The sequence below is a fragment of the Rhamphochromis sp. 'chilingali' genome (assembly GCF_963969265.1).
Source record: "Rhamphochromis sp. 'chilingali' genome assembly, chromosome: 10".
NCBI classification, from domain to species: Eukaryota; Metazoa; Chordata; class Actinopteri; order Cichliformes; family Cichlidae; genus Rhamphochromis; species Rhamphochromis sp. 'chilingali'.
The window spans coordinates 5,886,165-5,908,675 of NC_137937.1; the positions used below are offsets into that span (position 1 = coordinate 5,886,165).

General features: G+C 44.1%; 2 protein-coding genes across 3 annotated transcripts in view; one reads left to right on the forward strand and one right to left on the reverse strand.

Moving 5' to 3' along the window:
- Positions 1-22,511, forward strand: part of sema4c (sema domain, immunoglobulin domain (Ig), transmembrane domain (TM) and short cytoplasmic domain, (semaphorin) 4C) — a 114,226-nt gene that overhangs the window by 64,767 nt on the left and 26,948 nt on the right. For both annotated transcript variants that reach the window (XM_080893068.1, XM_080893067.1), the window contains one exon: positions 13,501-13,655. In XM_080893068.1, the coding sequence (XP_080749194.1) occupies positions 13,501-13,655 (155 nt within the window). The remainder of the gene's footprint in view (positions 1-13,500; positions 13,656-22,511) is intronic.
- Positions 27-6,366, reverse strand: LOC308403895 (uncharacterized protein; the record flags this gene model as incomplete). The annotated part of the gene is made up of 2 exons (XM_080893692.1): positions 5,204-6,366; positions 27-5,134 (listed from the first exon to the last, which is right to left on the reverse strand). Exons 1-2 carry the CDS (start codon positions 5,859-5,861, stop codon positions 27-29), a joined length of 5,766 nt encoding a protein of 1,921 aa, XP_080749818.1. The 5' UTR covers positions 5,862-6,366.

A 22,511-nucleotide genomic window follows, 5' to 3' on the forward strand; every position in this document is an offset into this window, starting at 1 on the left:
CCGCTTGGGGTCTTTAAGAGCCCACATCAATTGGCAGAGTCAGACTTTGGAGAAAGAAGCAGAACTACTTCTGTAATGGGACGAGAGAATCCTCTTCTATTTCCATCTTTAACGACCTCCACTTCGACTCTCCGGACCAGACCGTCCTTCCCTGGAAAGGCTTTCGTGATGATGCCCATGGGCCACTCATTTCTCTCTGCCCGATCATCCTTTAAGAGAACTACGTCCCCTTCTTGAAGATTCGGCTGTTTCCCTTGCCACTTGTGTCGAAGTTGCAGTGTTTTGAGGTATTCACGCCTCCATCTGTTCCAAAACATGTCTGCCAGGCCCTGAACTTGTTTCCACTCCTCCCTGAAGAGATCTGCTTCCTCGAACTTGCCTGACGGCAAAGGAGGCGCGGAGCCTGTTTTGAGAGTCAGGAGCATGGCTGGTGTGAGGATGCAGGGCGACTCGGGGTCGGATGACACTGGAATGATCGGCCTTGCGTTCATAATTGCTGCTACCTCGGCCATAAGCGTGGTCAGAACCTCGTGCGTCAGGCGAGACTTTCTCTGTTCAAGCAGCATGCAGTCCAAGATACGGCGGGCAATGCCGATCATCCTCTCCCATGCGCCACCCATATGGGATGCATGGGGTGGGTTAAACACCCAGGTGCAGCTCTGTTTACTGAGGTACTTCTCCACCCTGTCGAACCCTGAGTTTTCCTTGTCCATCCACAGCTCACGGGAAGCGCCGACGAAGTTAGTTCCGCAGTCCGAGCGTATCTGCTTCGCGGGGCCCCTGACCGCAAAGAATCTCCTCAAGGCGTTAATAAAGCTGCTGGCACTCATGGCTTCGATCACCTCAATGTGCACTGCCCTGGAACACATACACGAGAACATCACCGCCCATCGCTTGGAGTTTGAAACTCCTCCTCTTGTGCGGCGTGAAACGATGCCCCACGGTCCAAAGACATCGACACCTATGTAGGTGAAGGGAGGTGCTACTTGTAACCGTTCTGCCGGCAGGGCTGCCATCCGTTGATGTTCGGCCTTCCCTCGCAGCTTCTTACAAGTGATGCATCCGTAGAGCAGACTGCTGATACAGCGTTTGGCTCCCACGAGCCAAAAACCTGCGGCCCGAACGGCACCTTCAGTAAGATGTCTCCCCTGGTGTTTTACTGCTTCGTGATAGTGGGACACAAGCAGAGTTGCGAGGTGATGCCGGCCAGGAATGATGATGGGATGAGTCTCGTTCATGCCTAAGCCTGACTGCTCGATCCGACCTCCTACCCTGAGTAGTCGATCCTGGTCCATAATGGGATGCAATCTCCACAAGCTGCTGGAAGATGGTATGTCGACTCCAGAACCGATACACTTGAGCTCTTCCGCGTAGCACTCACCCTGGACACTCTTTACGATGCACACTTTGGCTTTCAGCAGCTCCTCTTCTGTAGGACGACAGATGTGCCAGCCTCGACATTCGCCCTGCGTCGAGCGAGCGAAGGAGCTAGCTACGTGGATCAAATGTGCGATGGCTGCATGGAGTGTGCTGAACTTGGAGAAGAGTTCAAAGCGTTGAGGGCGTACCACGCCTTTAGCAACATGGGTGAGTTTCGTTGTCACCTGTGGACGCACTTCGGCATCGATGTCGGGGTCGACAAGATTGTACGTCTCTTGAAGCTCGGATGGATGCCCTGATGCGTCGCAAAGAAAGGCTGGTCCTTTGAGCCATGGTGTACTGCTGAGCAGGGCTGATGCTACAGCTCTTGACCCAACGTCAGCTGGGTTAAGATGCGTTGGAACGTACTTCCACTGGCCGGGACAGGGTGACTGAAGGATACGTTGGACCCTATTGTGTACGTAGACATAAAATCTCCTTGACTGGTTATGGATGTATCCCAGTACGACCTTACTGTCTGTGTAGTAGGTGATGTTGTCATACGTTGTGTCCATCTCTGCGACTATCATCTCGGCGATCTCGACGGCGAGCACAGCAGCACAAAGTTCAAGTCTAGGGACAGTTAGGCTAGGTTGGGGAGCCAACTTCGATTTCCCAAAGACAAACCCAATCTCAGTTTGTCCCTGCTTGCCAGTTACCCTGATGTAGGCTACGGCCGCTATTGCTCTGACGGATGCGTCGGCAAAGACGCAGAGTTCTCTCCTTAGGGCTCCTGTGGTGGAGAGGGACGTATAAGGCCGTGGTATTTGGAGCCCCTCCAGGTCTTGAAGAGACTGTTTCCATCTAGTCCACTCGGTCTCCATGTCTTTGGGAAGGGGTGCGTCCCAATCTTCCGCTTGCAAGGTGAGTTCTCTTAGGATCCGTCTTCCATCAACTGTGATGGGTGCTAGAAACCCTAGGGGGTCGTATAGACTGTTCACGGTCGAGAGTACCCCTCTGCGGGTGAACGGCTTCTGATCGATCTCGATCTGGAACGTGAAAGTGTCCGTGCGCATGTTCCAGAACAGTCCCAGGCTACGCTGGATAGGCAGATCATCGATGGAGAGATCCAGGCCATTGAAATCCTGAGAGCGATCCTGGGAGGGGAATGCTCTGATGACCGCGGAACAATTTGATGCAACCTTGTGCAGCCTGAGGTTGGAAGCCGCGAGCATCTTCTGCGCTCGCTGGAGAACTGCGATGCCTTCTTCCTCTGTACTGAAAGACTTTAAGGCATCGTCGACGTAGAAATCGCGGTCGACGAATCTCCTAGCATCGCTGCCGTAGTCGGCCTCTGCTGCCTTAGCCGCCCGCCGCAGGCAATACACTGCGACGGCAGGCGAGGGGCTGTTACCAAAGAGATGCACCCGCATCCTGTAATCCACGACGTCAGAGGTAGGGTCATTGTCTCTATACCACAGGAAGCGGAGAAAATCCCGGTGGTCTTCTTTCACGATGAAGCAGTGGAACATGTGCTCGATGTCGGCGGTGATCGCAACCTGTTCCTTCCTAAACCTCATAAGAACACCTAGTAGGCTGTTATTAAGATCGGGACCACTGAGTAAGACATCGTTGAGCGATACTCCCTCATAGGATGCACTGCTGTCGAAGACCACGCGGATCTTGTCCGGCTTCCGGGGGTGGTACACGCCGAACAGGGGCAAGTACCAACGCTCCTGACCGGGTTGCAAGGGAGGGGCAGCTTCTGCGTGCGCCTTCTTGAGCGTCTTCTCCATAAACTCTAGGAAGTCGGCTTTCATCCGTGGTCGTTTTTCCAGTGAGCGCCGAAGTGAGACGAGGCGTTCGAGAGCCTGTTTCCTGTTGTTAGGGAGTCGCTGCCTCGGTGACCTAAACGGCAAAGGTGCGACCCAACTGTTGGAGCTGTCTTGGCAACACTCGGCTTCCATTATCCTTAGAAACTCCAAATCTTCCCTGGATGGAGCAAGTTTGTGGTCGTTGGGAGTGCGAGCGAAGACGGTTTGCCCCAAATTGTCTCCGATTAGCGTCGTCGGGGTTCGCGCTGGATGTTGTTGATAGTCACGTGCTTGTTCAAACACCTCTGTTACTTTCATCTGGTTGTTACATGGCTGGAGATGGCTTGTACGACCGTTCCCTAGAACGGCTGTTTTGTAGCTTCTCACCTCCGGTGGTCTGTGAGCACCTCCGAGGCACACGTCTCCGACGATGACCCATCCCAGGTCAAGCCTTTGGGCGAAGGGAGCATCTCCTGGGCCGCTTATTTGCTCTCGGACCTTGTGGACCCGTAAGATATCTCTGCCCAGTAAGAGAAGAATGCTGGCGTCTGGGTCCGGAGGTGGTATCTTGTCAGCGATGCGTTTTAGGTGGGTATGATGATAGGCCACACCGGGGGTGGGAATCTCCGCGCGGATGTTGGGAATTTGGTTACACTCGAGGAGTGTAGGCAGAGAGATACTCAGTTTCTCGTCCAACGGCTCTACGGTGTAGCCGCTGGCTCTCCTTCCTGATGTCTCCGTACGTCCCGCGCAGGTCTTTAGTGTGTATGAGTACGAGCGCCCGGGGATCTTGAAGGCTTCGAAGAACTCTGACCGCGCGAGGGAGCGATTACTCTGCTCATCCAATATAGCGTACATTCTCTTGGCTTCCTCTCTTCGTCCGTTTGGGAACACCCTGACGAGACAGATCTTAGCACACGCTCTAGCACTCAGACCTTCCCCACATACCTGTGTGCACGTTGCGTTGACCTCCTGGTTATCAGCTTTGTCCTCCTCCCCGCTATCCTCTGAGATGGAGGGGAACGATTTAGATTTCCAGGTAGGTGGGTGAGGGTGGAGGGCTGTCACGTGGGCAGCGCTACCACACTCGGTGCATGTTATCTTGGCTGTGCAGTTCTTTGCAAAGTGTTCTGTTGACGAGCAACAGCGAAAGCAGACGTAGTGTTCTTTCAGAAGCTGTTTGCGATCATCTAAGCTCTTCTCGCGGAAACCTCTGCATTTCCTCAGAGGATGGGGTTTTTTGTGCAGGGGGCAATGTTTATTCGGGTCAATACGTTCCCTGCTTTCCTTAGACTCGAACTTGGCAGTGCCTGAGACTTGTGTTTTGTGGGTGTGAACGGACGTCTTCGTGGGCCTCTCCCATTTATTCATTCTCTCGTTTGGGGGGCTTGGCGTGAAGAGGTTGAAACTTGGGTCCGTACGTGCTTTCGCCTCGGTGCGGATGAAGTTCACCAACACGGAGAAAGGTGGGAAGCTGACGAAATGTTCTTGTTTGTATCTCGTCCCGTGGTATAGCCACTTTTCTTGTATGCTGTATGGAAGTTTCTCGATGATGGGCTTAATTCCTCTGGAGGTATCCAAGTACGACATGCCCGCGAGGTAGCCATCTTCTTTAGCGGCTTGTAGCTCTGACAACAGGTCGGCTAGATCCCGGAGTCTCCGTGGATCTTTTGTCGTGAGCTTTGGGAAGCTTTCTAGTTTGCTGAACAGAGCTTGTTCGACGGCTTCTGGGGAGCCATATAGTTCGTCGAGGCGCCCCCATGCTGAGCACAGTCCAATAGTTGGATTCCTGATGTTGACCGTTTTTATTCTTCTTACCTGCTCTGTTGACTCCTTTCCCAGGTGTCTGGTTAGGAGGTCGAGTTCTTCTGCAGCAGACAGGTCTAGATTGGCAATGGCGTTCTGGAATGATGTTTTCCAGGCCCAATAGTTTATTGGCTGGTCGTCATATGCGGTGAGACCTGAAGTCACCAAGTGGTTACGAGCGAGATATTTGATGAGGTCAGTGGTTGTAGAATGGTCGTAATCACCTCCGTAGAGTGTCCCGTGGATGGGCTGATGCGTGGGAAACGTAGAATCTCGTTTGGGGTTCTGCTGTAGGAGTGGAGTTGGAGGGGGGTAGAAGGGTGACTTGGAGCTCTGTCGTGTTGGTGCGTCGCTTCTCCAGGGGCCCTGAAGAGCTTGGTGTGGCGTAATAGCAGCAGGAGCGGCAGCTTGGGTCTGAGCCGCGTTATGCGGGTGAGTGACTGGCTGAGAAGGGGGAAGGTTATTTTCTGTAGCCGATAGACCCTTGGCGCTCAGGCTGGCCTGTTCGGAGACAAAGGCGGCTACGCGCTGGTCTTTGACAGACTGGCGGACCAGGCTGTTAACTTCGCTGCGTACTTCGAGACCCATATCCTGCAGACCAGCTACTAGGGAGTTCGCCTCAGCAACGGCGGCATCCCTTTCTTTTTCATCGATTAGTGCGTCGAGGCTGGCTTGAATACGTGCTTGCTCCACTTTAAGCTCGATTTCTCTTTTTGAATGTGCCGCTCTAGCTTGCGCGGCTTCAGCCTTTGCTTTTGCCATGGCAATGGCTATGCTGATTTTTGAGCCAGACGATGTACCAGATGAGCGACTGCTCCTTGAGCGCACACACTCTGACTGGTTGTCTCCATTTCCTTTGTCAGCATTGCTACGTTGTGACATTGCGTGTCGTTGGGTCTCCAGTATCGGGAGATGTCGGCTGCGGCGAAGTTTTCCGAGGCTATATTGGAGGCTGCTTATCTCTCGATAATGAGTAGCTCCGTACAGCGGCGATCCTCGTATCCCTATTAGCTGCGTTGCAGTCTTTTCACTGTAATGGGCTAAGTTTCCATTCAGCTTAAACACTCCCAAGAAAATCTCCAGGACTCAGACGATTGGATTCCAGAAGTTTTTACTGGGCACTTTTTGTGAAACTGTAAACACAATACAATGAAATATACTGTAAACACAATACAATGAAATATATGAAATGTATTATAGATGCAATAAGCTCAAAGCATCTGGCTAATTATCACAGCTTGACAGCCTAGCCGCATAGCTTATATGAGACACAATAAAGTTAACCGAATAACAGACAACGGTTCAAAACGCTTCACCGCTTAATTGTACAAAATGAATTATACTCACAGACTATGCCTTAGCGAAGAGAAAAGGATTAATCCTGTAACGGCGGTTGAATGAGCCCACACGCTAATATCCCGAGTCACACAGTAGATTCACTTTCTGACTCTCAGCGTAAACTGCTCTCGTGTTGTCATGGTTACGAAAATACACACACCGCTCTAAGCTACGATAGCGAGATAAAGAGAACACAAAGAACACATTTCTGGGGGCATAACACCACAAACACAACAATCAGCTGATCCCAGTAAGGTCAAGTGATCCATGACATAACTTTTAACTGCATTGTTACATGATATTAGTAAGGTCTCAAAAATAACTGCACATAAATGTTTGAGAACTCTGTTTATGTTTTCTGTGTCTGAAAGACGAAAAATATCCGCTGATATATCAGGTTTTAAATCACCAAATATCGGTCTTAAATTTCCTCGTTCGATCAGGCACTAGTCTAAAAACTGCAAAACCTTTGTTTGACATCTAAAGTCATCAAATCACTGTTTTGCAGATTTTGTTTTCAGATGATTTTTCATCAACTGAATTGATTTCAAGGTTCAAGATCTTTCGAAGTTCAGTTTCTAGCAGCACTGTTCAGGCTCTCTGGCTTTCTGTTTGTTCTTTTGTTTGTATTGCTCCCCTGCCTGTTAAACTCATTACACCTCCCCTCATGTTTGCTCCTCATTTCTTATTTGCACTCTTTTATTTTCACTTCTCTTCTGCTCCCTGTGATTGTTTTATCCAGGCATCAAAGGCCTTGTAATTTAACCCAAACCGCCCTCAGACATACACACAATCACCAGGTCCTTAAAATGATGGAAAAATCTGAAAATAGTCTAAGTGTCAGGCTTTAAATAACATTCAGTCTAAAGAACAGTGAGTTCTTTTCAGAGAAGAAAGACGCCTTTCTGTATGCCGTGTGTACAAAATACTTCCTTCAGGATTTTTCTGATCGTGTAGATGGAGTTTTTTTTCCCGTCCCATTGACACACACAGAGATGAACCATACCACCTGTGGACAAGTCTTGTGTTTGTTGTCAACAAACCCTCTCTCTTATGAGGTTGCGACCTCCAGCCACACACGCACCCCACAGGTAGCCTCAGGGTGCCACAGTGCAGTGTAAGGTGGAAAGCGCACGTGCCCACATCGCCTCTTAATGACAGAGCCGCTGATCACTTCAAACAGGCCACTCGGAGCAAAACTTTCCATCTGTTGGTGGAGGGATGTTGAAGTCACTGAGCAGGTACCCTGGAGAGCTGTTTGGGACTTTGAACGCATGTGTGTGTGTGCAAGTGCAATGTCTTTTACTGTGTTTATTCACTGTGGGTGCATGTTTACGCGCGCACTGATTTGTGTTGCCAAGAACCTTCACACAAATGTGTGTGTGTATGTGTACCTCAGTACACATGTCAGCTCTGGAGTTTTTTTGCCCAGCCGTGTGGAACACAGCAGATGTGTTCAGCTCTCCCCCGAGAAAGCCTCCTCCGCTCTCTCCCTCTCTCTCCTCTCACTCTCATCTAGCCCGTTCATCCGCACATACCCCCCAATGTTTATACGCCACTGCTCTTCAGATAATAAGCTGACTTCACTACTTATCCCCTTCCTTCCTTTGGTTATATCTTCACTCCTCCCTTCCATCTCTCTGTACCCTTCAAAACATGTTACGACTTGGGATTTCTTTAAGCTGAACTTGTCCAAATTAAAGGCTTTCAGTGGTCTAAGATGGTCCAAATGCTGCTTTAAAATTGGTTTGTTAGACCTTGGAGGTTTAAAAACCTGGTATATTTGCTATGTTTTTGCATCTGTTTTGCCCCTACAGCAAATAAAGACATACATAACTTAATTCAAGGGTCTGAAGCTCACACTCAAAGTACTTTAACTATGATCAATGGACAATAATCTATTTTGTCTTTTAGAAATCTGTTGCAGGTGTGTGCACCAGTTATTAGAGTGCATTTTTGCCCCAGAGCCCCTCAATGATCAAATCATACTTTTTTGTGCATTACCAAAATGGGTTTTCAAGCAATGGATTTGCTGTTCAGTAAGCAGGGACATGCAGACAAATCTAACTCTTCCATGCAAACCGCATCAATCAATGCAACCAAAGCAATCACAAGGAAGTTCTTGGTGCAGCTCCTTTGGCAGCCAGGTTCACCTAGTGATAGGCGGTTACCCGGAGATCACTGACTGCCCTCTAGGTCACGTGTGAATGGGGCCTTAGCAATTGATTTTACAGCAACTACCTGCAGCTAATTGCAAGCAGTCAGGGAGTAGCGCCCAGTAGTTACCAGGCCGTCACTTTCTAGTTCATATAATCTGGTGATGGTAATGGTAGAAACTGATGTGCTGGGGTTCATTGAATTAGCTTTAACCAAAAGAAAAACCCCAGACACATGGTTCCTTACATAAATGCTAGTTAGATAGTTAAGAAATCTAGAATAGTTGAGGTGTAATGAGACTATTTTCAATCACTGTGCCAGATTTCACAACGTTCCTGTCTAGGATGTAGCTGCAGGATGACTATATCCCAACAACAACAGTGACATGTTGAGCAAAGTGTGCAGTTGTCAGTATGTATTCCTTATTACTGTCACGGCAGCTGTTAAACCATTAATTCAGCTGCTCTCCTGTCTTCAATCATCACTGGGTTTCAGCAGGGATGCATTCACAGGTCAGCACATCTCCTTTTAGAGCAACACATTTCTTGTGAAACTCACAGAATCAGAGCCAACCAAGATGTGGAACACTGCCTCAATATGTTTGAGATGAAGGAGAAGAGATCAAAGTCTGTGCAAAGCAGGACAATGTGTCACCAGTTGGCTGTAACAATGCATTTTTTGGAAATTGTCTTAGGTAACAAAGCAATCTTGGGCCAGGGGCGAGGTTAAATGGTTGTTAGGGATGTTCCCTTGTCCTTGTTCTGCTTAACTGTAGTGCCAGCATTATTGTGTTTTTGGTATCAAGTGGTCATAGAGAATAGAAAAAAGGCTTTGAACCTTAAAAGCAAGGGCATTGTAAGGATTAAATAGTTTACACTCTCAAGCTTACAAAATGTCTCCTTTTTTTTTCTTTTTTAACTTCGCTTTCTCGTCTCGCACACACAAACCCGCTCACACATGGCGTGCTCCTTCAACCAGAACAGGCTTCTCCTTGTATATAAGTCTATTTAGTCCCAAGTAGGCCACAGCATCACATGAGCAGTTAGTCACACCATAAATCACACACCGGTTTCTGATGCTCCCTCCCTGGATTTCAGCTGCTATTTTCAGTTGAAGCGGGGGGGGAAAGGCGAAAATGTGAAAATACTGGTGGCATAGAAAACAAAAAAAAAGAAATATCCTTATTCAGTATATGAGATCACATTACGTGCGGGCGCTGGCTGTCGTCGCCTCGCATTTTGCACACATTCTATCAGCCTGGATAAAGCGAGAGAGGGGAGGAGCAGGAGAACAAGGTGACACTACAAGCAACACGAGTGTGGATAATGAAAACTAAACACCATCCTTTTTCTCTTTCCTCTCGTCTCTGTCTCAGCTTTCCCTTCTGCTCTGCACCACTAGTTTGTCTGTATGCTTGTCGGGGGATTTGAATGGTGTGCGCGCGCATGTGTGTGTGTATATGTGGGTGCGTGTATGTAGGCATGTGTGTGTGTGCGTCTGAGAGCGAACAGCAAAACAGTAGCTGTGCCTTTTTAAAAATTTTATGGAAAAAAAGTCGACTGTAGCTATTTCTCCGCAGATGGGAGCTCGGAGAGAACATTTTGTGATTTTTGTCATAATCTTTCTGTGATTGTTTGTGTCAGCCTGTGAGCAGCAAAAAAAGACAAACAACCCCAAATTGCAAGTAATCCACAACAAATTAAACAATCCTGGAATGAATCAAATCAGTTCAGCTATTTCATGTCAAAGGATGATAGCTTGAGTTGACAAGAGCTAAGTAATATTTTGTCATTTTAATCAAATTACAGCAGTAGTTGCAGGAACAGCTGAGAAAGAAAACCAGCCTTGTGTTGTAGAAGGGATTCTAATGGCCAGCAGGGGGTGACTTGTATAGAAGAATAGAAGAAAAAGAGTCTGACTTGAGACGTTATTTCCTGATTAGTTATGTTTTCAGTCGCTAGTTTTGTGTCTTCAATACAGATTTAATGCAGAATAAAAGGTGGTTAACCTCTGATGACTTGGACGCACTTAACGGTTAGGATCACGGCGATGACGTAGACCTGAGAGGGTTAATGACAAGTCCAAGCACTCACCTACGTCTTTTATTTTCAAAGAACCACGAGCAAAATGTTCAATGCGAGGCTTCAAGACAGTAGTCCACAATGACGCTTTTTTCACATACAGTCCATGAACTAAGTATGAAGAACATATAAGCACATTAGACCAGCGGTCTCCAACCTTTTTTGCAGGACGGACCAGTTTAATGTCAGACAATATTTTCACGGACAGGCCTTTATGGTGTTGCAGATAAATACAACAAAATAAAATGATACGACCAAGACAAAAACTGTGGTATTTTGTAAATATAATAGTAAACACAAATTCACTGTGTGTAACTTTATTAGCAGCGTCCTCGTGAAATGCGCCAACAACATTGAGCGTAACGTCCTCCTTTCTGCCCCTTAATGCTCTCTGGTCGCTATGGTAACGCGTAAATATTTCTTTCAAAATAAGACACACAACTACAACACGGTAAAAGACCCAGGGAAACCGAGCCAACGATAAAATCCCTGAAAACCTTAAATTTCACACCCGAGCCTCAACTCTCGCGGCCCGGTACCAAACAACTCACGGACCGGTATCGGTCTGTGGCCCGGGGGTTGGGGACTGCTGCATTAGATTGATTATATAACCATGTAGCGCTACTTTCAGCTGCTCTTTTATTTACAAGGGGCACCACAGCAGGTGCCTCCACATGTTTGACACAATCCCAAAAGCTTTTACGTCTCCTCCCCAGATCAAACCAGGCAAATGCGTAAACCACTACACTATGGAGCCACTTCACAGAGTGTGCTACAAGGACCATAACTAGAATTCCCATATTATGCGTTCGTACAGTTTCCTCTGACTGACAGGTTGTACTCTATTTCTTTGATTATAGGTGCAGCACTCAATTTACAAAAGCCCTTTGTGTTTAGACCAGAACTGAGTTCAGAACAAGGGCAGAGTCCTGCAAAAGCAACTTAGTAACAGTACTGTTTACCAAACTTCTTGTGTCAGACCATTTATTTCTCCTATTTCCAAGGTAATGGTAAAAGCAGAGCGCCGTTTGTCAGAAAGATTATTCAAAAATGTCATTAGGCTTTCTGGAGAGATGAGCTGTGCAAATATTAGATGCATATCCGAATCTCTTTCTTTACAGCAATATTTCATTAGTCTGTTAGATTGCGCTCTCCAAGTCGCCTTTTCACACATGTGGATGGTTGGGGTACACTACCAACACTGCCAGCTCGGCATGGAGTGCACTGTAGCACAAAAGTCAATGTGAAAAGTTTCTAATTGTCCCTCAGCATCATAATGTCGAGATGTAGCTCTGTTAAAGCAATGTTATAATAATGTAAGGTTCTGCCATCAAAAATAAATAAGCCACTGCGTCTTCACTTCCTCAAGTTCTAGGAGTGAATGTTCTCTCTAGCAGCTGACAGCAAAACTTTTGTTGTGCTGTGCAAAGTTAGACGTATGGCTTTGGCAAGTATATAAAAAGCAGACTGCTTTGAGGGGTTTGCAGACCTTTTACACGTGCAAAAAGCTGTATAAACAAAGCATTATATGGGCTCGTAAAGCCTTGCATTAAAATGTGATCTACGTGTGGGAGTGCAAGAGTCCAATCGCGCTTTCATTTGCATTTTCCATTTGAAATAATAATGCCAACAGGTCCAACTTTAAATCCCTGTATTGTTGTGTACTGCTGCTCTGTATAGCCTGGATTACTCTGCTCCTTTTCAAAGAATGAGGATTTTTTTTTCTTCTTCTTCTTGTAATACTGCAATGCTGAGTTTATAAGTGCTTTAACAATCTCTGGCCTAAAAGCTGTGTTAAATTGAGGCTAAACACAATTTAAGTTGTTTTCCAAAACAAGATTAGTCGATTTTCTCAATTTGAAAACTACCTCTCCTAATGGAATTTTTATTGAACAAGTGTATGAATACAAACATCTCGGCTTCTGGCTCATAGCAAACGCACTTTTAAAACTTGCATTAAAGCGCCGGCTGATTGAAGCCGTTGAAAGTTAGTTGCGATTCTGCAGATTGTGCACTCTTTCAGTCTTTATATCAGCCCTAGATCAATCATCTGCATTCATTGATATGCTCCCTTTAAAAGCTCTAGATTTTGGAAAACTGTGCTATTAGATTCATAATGTTTGGGTGTAATGGTACACACCCATGCACTCTTCATCAAAACAAGGGCTGGTCTGAGAGAGCATCATTGCCTCTTGTTTATTTGCACAGCTTTTCTAAATAGACGCCGGCCTTATCTCGCTGCTGACATGTAGATCTGGAACTTATCAGCCTTTCCCCGAAGACACGGCTTCTGCTCCAGGTTCTCAAAGTAAATACAGAGCTTGGGAAGCTTTCTGTGCAGTGCTCCATCGTGCAGGAATAATTTACAGGAGATCTTCGAGCTAGATATTGTGGGTAGTCTCAGCAAACTCTTCAAGACCTGACGTGTCTGACCTCCTTCCTAACTTCAGCTGTGTTGTTTTAATTAAAATCTTTGTCAGTTAAACTAAATCTTGGGGGGGGGGGGGGGGGGGGGGGGGTATTTTTATGATGCCACAAAAACAGAGCCCAGACCAGTCGACGTGCAGTTCATTCTCAGACCATTTTAATGAATATAAACCGAAAAGTATGTATCAACTTTTTGTTTAGTGACACCAAAAAAACCTCTCATGGCACAGGCAGCACTCTGTTGGGTAGCATTTAATGGCTGTGTGCTGGCACAACACGAAATCTTAGCAAAAGGATGTGGGAGAGATGAATCGTGGTGGATGACACTAATCTATAGGCGGTGGAGTGGGTGAGGCTTGGAGGTGCGAATGAGCTGAGACATCAACAAATTTCACGAAGGAGAGTGTGAAATGTTCCTCTCAGGTGTTATTCATCTGTCAACAGATCAGCCAAAAGAAATGCAGCTATGCGTTATCATGTGATGTAATGCACCGATGTCTCTGTGTCCCCTGATCCAGATGTGTTGGACAGCATGGCCAGGTTTAGCGTGCCGGGAGTGTTCAACTACAGCATGCTGACTCTGTCTGACCACGAGAGGGTCTTGTACGTCGGAGCACGGGAGGCTTTGTTCGCCTTGGACCCCAATGACATTAGCAGACAGCTAAGGCCACAGGTAAAGCGCACATAAGCACATGAACGCACTTTAAAAGCTTTTTTTCTGACAGTGAAAGAGATACAAATACATTACAGTTCAATAAGGACAAGGAAGGATTTCAAGAAAAATAATTACCACCCGACTGCCACTGCAAACACCCACGCATTCTCAAACTCTTTTGTAGAAATGCAACAAATTAAATGATAACACATAAGATTTAATATCACACTGCTTCATGATGGACAGTTCAGGAACAAAAAACATCCTCCGCACGACTTGGTACAGAGTGCCGCAGAGATAAACACACATTTCAAATACTTAATTTAAACAGACCAAATTCAATTATGATATCATGTGTGATAGAATTATTATAGAAAGTCTTTAAAAATTATGAAGGTTCAGCTTGGATGAACAGGGAAGAAAACATTAAACATAATCTCTGCCTGTGCCACACTTTTTTGAAGTCTGTTAACTAACAGAATGACCTTATTCTATTCTTTTTTCCTTTTGGACTCAATGACATTTGAGAGCACATACTCTGGACATACTCTGGCAGGCAATCAAAGGACTTTATAGTACAATAACAAAGTCGACTGAGTAATACTAGTTGTTGGGTCTTTTGTCAGTCTGGCCTGTATTTTTTCTTAACACTGCAGGCCACATTGAAGCTTAGATTGTAAAAATTGCCACGCAAATGAATACATTCTCAAAATGTAATAATCCTCGAAGGGCCAAGAATATAATAAAATATATTAAGAGCTGTGTGCTTCCAGTGTGTCAACATTTCAATAAAGAAACTGTGTTGCCTTAGTATTGGCCCACATGTATTTTTTAAGCTTTTTTTTTTTTTTTTTTGAAAGAGCAGGAAACAGCATACCATTGTATTAGCATCAGTCAGTTCCATTTATGGACCAGTTCACCTTGTTCTGGCAATTTAGAGCCCACTTCCACACAGTAAACTTATTACACTGCTCTTAATTTGTGAATAACTGATCCCATTGGCTATGTAGAGCCAAAGACCGAATTTATACTAAAACATAAGCATGCAAGATAAGTACAAGGAGATTTTAAAAAGCATGATCCTAATTCAAACAGGAACTTGAACATAATGCTGTACAGATAAAAGTATGATAGATTATAAAGTTGTAAGACTCTTGCTGCTCTTTGCTAATGCTAGCTTATCAGGTAGCATAGCTATCCTTACCAAAGTATATTGATGCTACAGCATTGCACTTCACATTGTACAGAGTAGGTGGTTAACAAAAAGTGTATTAATGGTAACTTTGTCATAAAAATGATTTTATGACAAAGTTAGCTTTAATATTGGCTGAAGGTCTGGTGATATGTGTGTTTAGCTAGCAGTTATTTTAGTTAAGCTAGCTAGCTAGAAAAAAAGAAGAATTTTAGCTCTATAGATCCCTCAGCTGAGTTAAGCCTTAAAAAATACAATAAAATATCTTCAGACTGGTACAGTCATAAATAAGAGCCATCTTGGCAAATTTTAAAAATGGTCTTTATAAAATTAAAGCTCTAATTATTTTGTAATCATGATTTACAGTTGTTTTGCAAGGTTATTCAACTAGTCTTATTTTGAAATTTGCACACAGCAATGCTGTAAGTAAGCTGCCAGATATTAAGATGATAATGTGTGCAGCTATTGCCTCCAATATTTCACTTCTATCAGCACAAACATATCCACTGTGAATTTGTGGGAGTAGACAGGCACTCGCACACATCCTTGCCCAGGCTTTGGTCCTGTTCCTCAGAGTTCGTGGTGCACTCATTCAGTCTTGTTTTTTTTTACCATCCTCGTTTTAATTTGTGGATCTTGTTTTTCTGCAAAGCACTCTGGGGTAAACCTGTTTCTTTAAAGCGCTCTATAAATACCCTTGACTTGACCTGACACGCAAACACTTGCACACAGAGAGATGCTAAACCCTCAAAGGCTCAATCTGGGTTTGCTTTGTTCCCTCAATAATTGGTCCATATTGCGATCAATACAATTACAGCAATGCAATGAAGGTGTAGTGAGCAGCCTGCAGCGGTTTGGGGATTGCTATCTGATTTACTGCTGTAATGAGCAATTATTGGATGCGCACACATACCCACACAGACTGACAGACCCTGGCTCAGCCGCAGGCTGTTTGAGTGAGGGTTATGAGTCTTACAGTAATGATAAGATCACCTGTTGTCATCCCCCAGTGTGCAATGTAGACGGAAGAAGCCAAGTCAGAAAAATAACTGAACAGGGACGAGGGAATAGTCCAGCCCCTCTGTCACCACCTGCCCATCACTCTCTCACCCCCTCCTTTCTTTGCTTTAACTGCTTCTCTTTTATTTCTTTGCTGCTGTCTGTCTTTCTTCCCTGGATATTTTCTAGGGATGTTTTTCTCAGCATTTAGACTTTCTCAAGACAAGCAGCTCCCATCTGTGTTTGAAGTGCTTTCTTCTGCATTATTTAGTTATTTTCTTTTCCCGTGATGACTGTGGATTATTTCATTGAATAATTTTCTTTCATGAATTTCAGTCAGTTCCATTTATGGACCAGTTCACCTTGTTCTGGCAATTTAGAGCCCACTTCCACACAGTAAACTTATTACACTGCTCTTAATTTGTGAATAACTGACCCCATTGGTACGTTACATGATGTGACATTTGCAGATCCACACGCCTTTGCTCAAAATAGTTTAACCAATATTTTTCTGTTACTTGCGAACCACTTCTGTTTTCGCGGGTTTGCTAATGGCCAAAGCACCGGTAGCGTTATTTGTGCTGACGTAATGGCCGATAACTACCAGAGCATTTCAAAATGCTGAAACTAAGTGGCCCTGTAATAGTGCTATTTCCCAAAATAAATGGGTTTTTTTGTTGTATTATAACCACACTGTAAAAAAAACTGTAGGATCTTTCGAAAGAAACTTTTTTTTAAGTTGATAAACTTGTCTAAGGCTCTGCTCATATGGTGTGTGTCTTGGACTGTAAAACAGAGCAGGTACTCTGTCATTAAATAGTCTATGATAAACTGCCAGAAATTGCGGCATACAGGATTTTGACTGAATTGGCACAATTTCAAAGGCTATGTGAAAGGAAACCTCGTTGTTCAATTGAATAGAAAGCAGTCTGGTATATTTTTGAATTATGTCTTGAGATCATTATGAGGTGCTTCCACGTGTCATTTAGCCAGTCTTTTGCACCCATGTGATACAGTCAGAATGGACAAACCTAAGCAGTGCATCCAATATTCAATGAGACCACACCTCTCAGACCACATTCAGAGCATGTGGCCAAATTCTTTCTGCACTGTGTACATCAGCGATCCCCAACCTTTTTTGCACCACGGACTGGTTTATGTCCGGCCTTAAAGGTGTCGTGGATAAATACAACAAAATAAAACCAGTACTGGTACAAAAAAATAGAATATTTATTCATAACACACAGGAAAAGACCCAGGGAAACTGAGTTAACGATAAAAATGAGGATGCTAAAAACCGATAAAAATCCTGTAAACCATAAATTTGACACCCGAGCCTCAACTGTCACGCCCCGGTACCAAAGGACTCACGAACCGGTACGGTTGGGGAACGCTGGTCTACATGGATGTGTCCTGGCCAATGTTCCCTCTAATTTTTCATGTGTCTGAGCGAACACACAAACTCCCTGAGCGATCCCTTGGACCACTGTGAGCGACATCAGACGTGTGCACTGTGGTCACGTCACCATCTAATCCATCCAAGTTACATGGTTTATTAAAATAATCAAATTACAGCATTTACATTTCTGTTAGTCTACTTTTAATTAACTGCTTTAGCCCACTTACAATGAAAATGTAAAAAAACCTAGTCATTGACCTGTGCAGTACGTTAACACTATTGGAAGTAAAAATAACTTGAACTTTTGAGCCTAAAATGATGACAGAGGTCAGTAATTTGCACCAGAGGTACACTTCAACTGTGAGAGACAGAATGTGAAAGAAAAATCCATGAATCCACATGGTAGGATTTGTAAAGAATTTATTCGTAAATCAGGGTGGAAAATAAGTATTTGGTCAATAACAAAAATACAACTCAATACTTTGTAACATAACCTTTGTTGGCAATAACAGAGGTCAAACGTTTACTATAGGTCTTTACCAGGTTTGCACACACACAGTAGCTGGTATTTTGGCCCATTCCTCCATGCAGATCTTTTCGAGAGCAGTGATGTTTTGGGGCTGTCGCCGAGCAACACGGACTTTCAACTCCCGCCACAGATTTTCTATGGGGTTGAGGTCTGGAGACTGGCTAGGCCACTCCAGGACTTTCAAATGCTTCTTACGGAGCCACTCCTTTGTTGCCCGGGCGGTGTGTTTTGGATCATTGTCATGTTAGAAGACCCAGCCTCGTTTCATCTTCAAAGTTCTCACTGATGGAAGGAGGTTTTGGCTCAAAATCTCACGATACATGGCCCCATTCATTCTGTCCTTAACACGGATCAGTCGTCCTGTCCCCTTGGCAGAAAAACAGCCCCATAGCATGATGTTTCCACCCCCATGCTTCACAGTAGGTATGGTGTTCTTGGGATGCAACTCAGTATTCTTCTTCCTCCAAACACGACGAGTTGAGTTTATACCAAAAAGTTCTACTTTGGTTTCATCTGACCACATGACATTCTCCCAATCCTCTGCTGTATCATCCATGTGCTCTCTGGCAAACTTCAGACGGGCCTGGACATGCACTGGCTTCAGCAGCGGAACACGTCTGGCACTGCGGGATTTGATTCCCTGCCGTTGTAGTGTGTTACTGATGGTGACCTTTGTTACTTTGGTCCCAGCTCTCTGCAGGTCATTCACCAGGTCCCCCCGTGTGGTTCTGGGATCTTTGCTCACCGTTCTCATCATCATTTTGACCCCACGGGATGAGATCTTGCGTGGAGCCCCAGATCGAGAGAGATTATCAGTGGTCTTGTATGTCTTCCATTTTCTGATGATTGCTCCCACAGTTGATTTTTTCACACCAAGCTGCTTGCCTATTGTAGATTCACTCTTCCCAGTCTGGTGCAGGTCTACAATACTTTTCCTGGTGTCCTTCGAAAGCTCTTTGGTCTTGGCCATGGCGGAGTTTGGAGTCTGACTGTTTGAGGCTGTGGACAGGTGTCTTTTATACAGATGATGAGTTCAAACAGGTGCCATTCATACAGGTAACGAGTGGGGGACAGAAAAGCTTCTTACAGAAGACGTTACAGGTCTGTGAGAGCCAGAGATTTTCCTTGTTTGAGGTGACCAAATACTTATTTTCCACCCTAATTTACGAATAAATTCTTTACAAATCCTACCATGTGGATTCATGGATTTTTTTTTCACATTCTGTCTCTCACAGTTGAAGTGTACCTCTGGTGCAAATTACTGACCTCTGTCATCATTTTAAGTGGGGGAACTTGCACAATCGGTGGCTGACTAAATACTTTTTTGCCCCACTGTATACATATATATATCTATATATATATATATATATATATATATATATATATATATATATATATATATATATATATATATATATATATATAAGCTCTGACTTGTATTATGAGTATGAGGTCTGGTAGCTGCAAAGTTGTTGATTTTTTTAATGTAGCCAATGCGCTTTTAAACAAACATTTCAAACTATTTACAGAACAATCAGCTGTTCTGCATTAAATTTGATGCCACACAAATTATTTGTGCCACTCCAAAAGATAATTTCTGTCCACTATGAGATAAAGGAGAACAACAGCCTGATACCTGCAGTCCTGACAACAGGAGATGTATCACTCCTGTAACACCTGTAACATTCAGCAGTCGCCTCATTGTTCTGACACACACAACAAAACTATTGACTACAATACACACTCACTTCACAAGATTTGCGCTAAATGTCTCAAATCTCTCACATCTCAAAACACCACCGTCACTCCTAAAACTTCCCCCCGTTTCTTAACAACTAGATGCCACGTTGCCATATAATTTTTTCATTGGTCGACATGGACGAATATGAAAGGGTGGGTTTTTGGTTTTGTTTTTGCTCACAGGCGGAGAGTGCTTTCGAGCATTTTCCTTATAAAACGCTGTTTTTACCGTTTCTTCCCGCAGTAAATATAAACAACGATAAAATTCAGGAAGAAAACCAAACATTGCATATATTTTTATCATAACTCTGGTTTTACGTGGCCTATCAACACAAAATCAAAACTGGTATAAAGTCCACACTTTTTCCATCAATTGTTCCGTCTCTCCTGCTCACATCTCCAATGGTTGTACACGTTGTCATTAACTTTGCTTCACTCCACATCAGCCACGCCGCTTTGCTAGCTAAAACACCAGTGTCGGCACAAACGGACGCTGTCATAGCCTGTCAACCACGTTGATTAGCTGCGTTGATACGAATGTGAATCGCATTATTGGCTGGACTATGGGATAAGGTGGCATCGTTCTAATCCCATACGGGAGCAGCCAGTCACTTACTGACTAACACCGCAAAACAGAATTGTTAAAGTATTAATTTTAATTTCAATTCAGGTTAGATTTTTTTTTTTTGTGCGCAACGCAGATTTTCTGTGCGCAGAGACGTGCACAGCTTAGAGGGAACATTGGTCCTGGCCAAACTGAAGGTTGGTCCTACACAACTCAAACTGTTGACATTGAATCAAAAGCAGGGGCGACAGGATAGGAACAAAAGCTGTTTTGTTTTCTGCAGAAATAATGGCTGTACCACAGCATTAACATATAGATGACTTTACTGATAACAGATCATTAAAAGCACCCAAATCAACTGCCAGATTTTTTTTTATTATTTTCAATTATGAAACATCACATCCTTCCACCGCTCAGTTCACAGCTGGTCATGTTTTTGCTGGACATCACCGATTTACATGTTTTTGTTATAGTCAGTAAGGCTGTTATAGTTAATGACAGTTATTAACTGACCTTATATCCAAATATCGCCGTTTGTATGCAGCTATTCAACCAAATCTTTAGTTGTCCAATTTTTTTAAATGACTCTCTTGAAGCTGTATCATAGTTTTAAATAAACCAATTCATATTTTAGGATATTATTAGACATTCATTTTGCATAAGGCTGCCGGCCAGCTGTGCAAGGCAAAATAAAACGCTTTGAAGGGAATGATTGTGTAGCCCGCGTGCATATTCACCGACACAGGTTGTAGGACTTATAATAGCACGTCGGTGTGGGCCCGCATCTTAAATGGAGGTAACAGGTCAGTTCCAGTAATGTGCTATGCAGTTGCGGGGGAGGACAGGTTTGGAAAATTTGACCCATGCAGGACACAAGTATTTGGTCTTTGCAGACTGAAATGATGTAAGTTCTACATTTATTTGCATATAGAGTGGGGAAATGAAATCCAATCAAAAGTGGCCACTCAAGACACATGTGGAGATGCATTCTAATGCCAGGTGTGAACTGGTGTGCTTGGAGCTGTCCGCTTTGATCAGATCTCCCAAGATGCATGTTAATGCCAATTCTGAACAGGGTTTTAAAAGCTGCTGCACATCATTAAGGCAGTGCATTAATGTGATTTAGATAGGGTTTGTCTTTATAAGCCATTAGGTATTGGTGCTGAGGGTAGCTAGTACTACCATCTGAATGTATAGTTATTCTAATATTTAATGTGTTAGGGGGAATTGCAAAAAATTCTTGGGATGACTGGTGACTAATGAGGACTGGATAGGAAGCAACACTAAGCTGCTGGACTGGTTCATTTTAGTTGGTCTTTCTTTAGTTAAAGCTGCAGATCCTACAGGTGATATTTCATAGTCACTGATCTTGATGATTATTCACTTATTAAACCTTGACCACTGGAGCTCTATCATCTGCCTAGTGAACACAGAATATTCAATAAGGGCTACTAACACCAAAGTACATTTGTGAAACCAATAAAGAAACATACTTTTTTACCATTAAAAGCCACTATTGCTTTAACTTGTATCTCATTTTTAAACAGCAGTCTATCTATGCGTGTGTTTATATGGCAAAAACCCAGTTTGACTGCTGTTGGTTCAAATCCAGTCGAGTAAATCAGTTTAATTTTGAATATGCTGCTGCTCTCTGCCTGTAATGACTGGTATAATTATTTTTAATGGTGTGGAAACCTCTTAGTAAACAGAGTTCATACTCTGGATTTGTGTCCACAAAGCAAAGTTCAGCCACGTGTTACAGTTTCAAAAAAGTAGCTACTGTAAATAATTACCGACATTTATTTGTTAAACAGTAAGTATGGACGTATAAAGTGTGAAAGAATGTGCATGTTTCCTTTTTTTATTTGCTTCCCCCCTACATTTTTACCAAAAAAATGTACCTTTTGGAGGATAAAAGCCCACAGCTAGACAGGTAGTTTGTACAAGTGCATTAAATTTGAACCTTTTTCAGTCTGTCTTTGATCCTTTAAACAATGCTACAATCATCAGAGAATTGTTCCGCAGTAAGGACCTCACGGCTTCCTACCTAACACAAATCGCGTGTTTGATCGGGCAGGAACACGACTGCCAGGGAAAGAACCCCGTGGCTTTTCTCTGCACCGCCTGGGCAGCTCAGTTGGTGGATTGTTTTAATTAACTTTACTGTATCTTTAGCTCAGAACTAGTGTAATACATCTTTCTGAACTAGGCCTTTCTTAGCATCCAAGTGCATCTACTCTCATTAGTTCTTGGTAGAGATCATCTTTGAGATTTGTACATTTTGAACTATACTGTATTTGTCAAATATACTGCTTTTGTGAGATGGTGGTTGTTGCTATAGTTACTGCAGCTAGTGGTTAAGAATACAGAGCCCAGTGGCTGAGTTAGACAAAATGGCAAAAAAGGAAAGGACTGTTTTTTGCGGTACTGTGTCTCGGTGTGCACCTTAT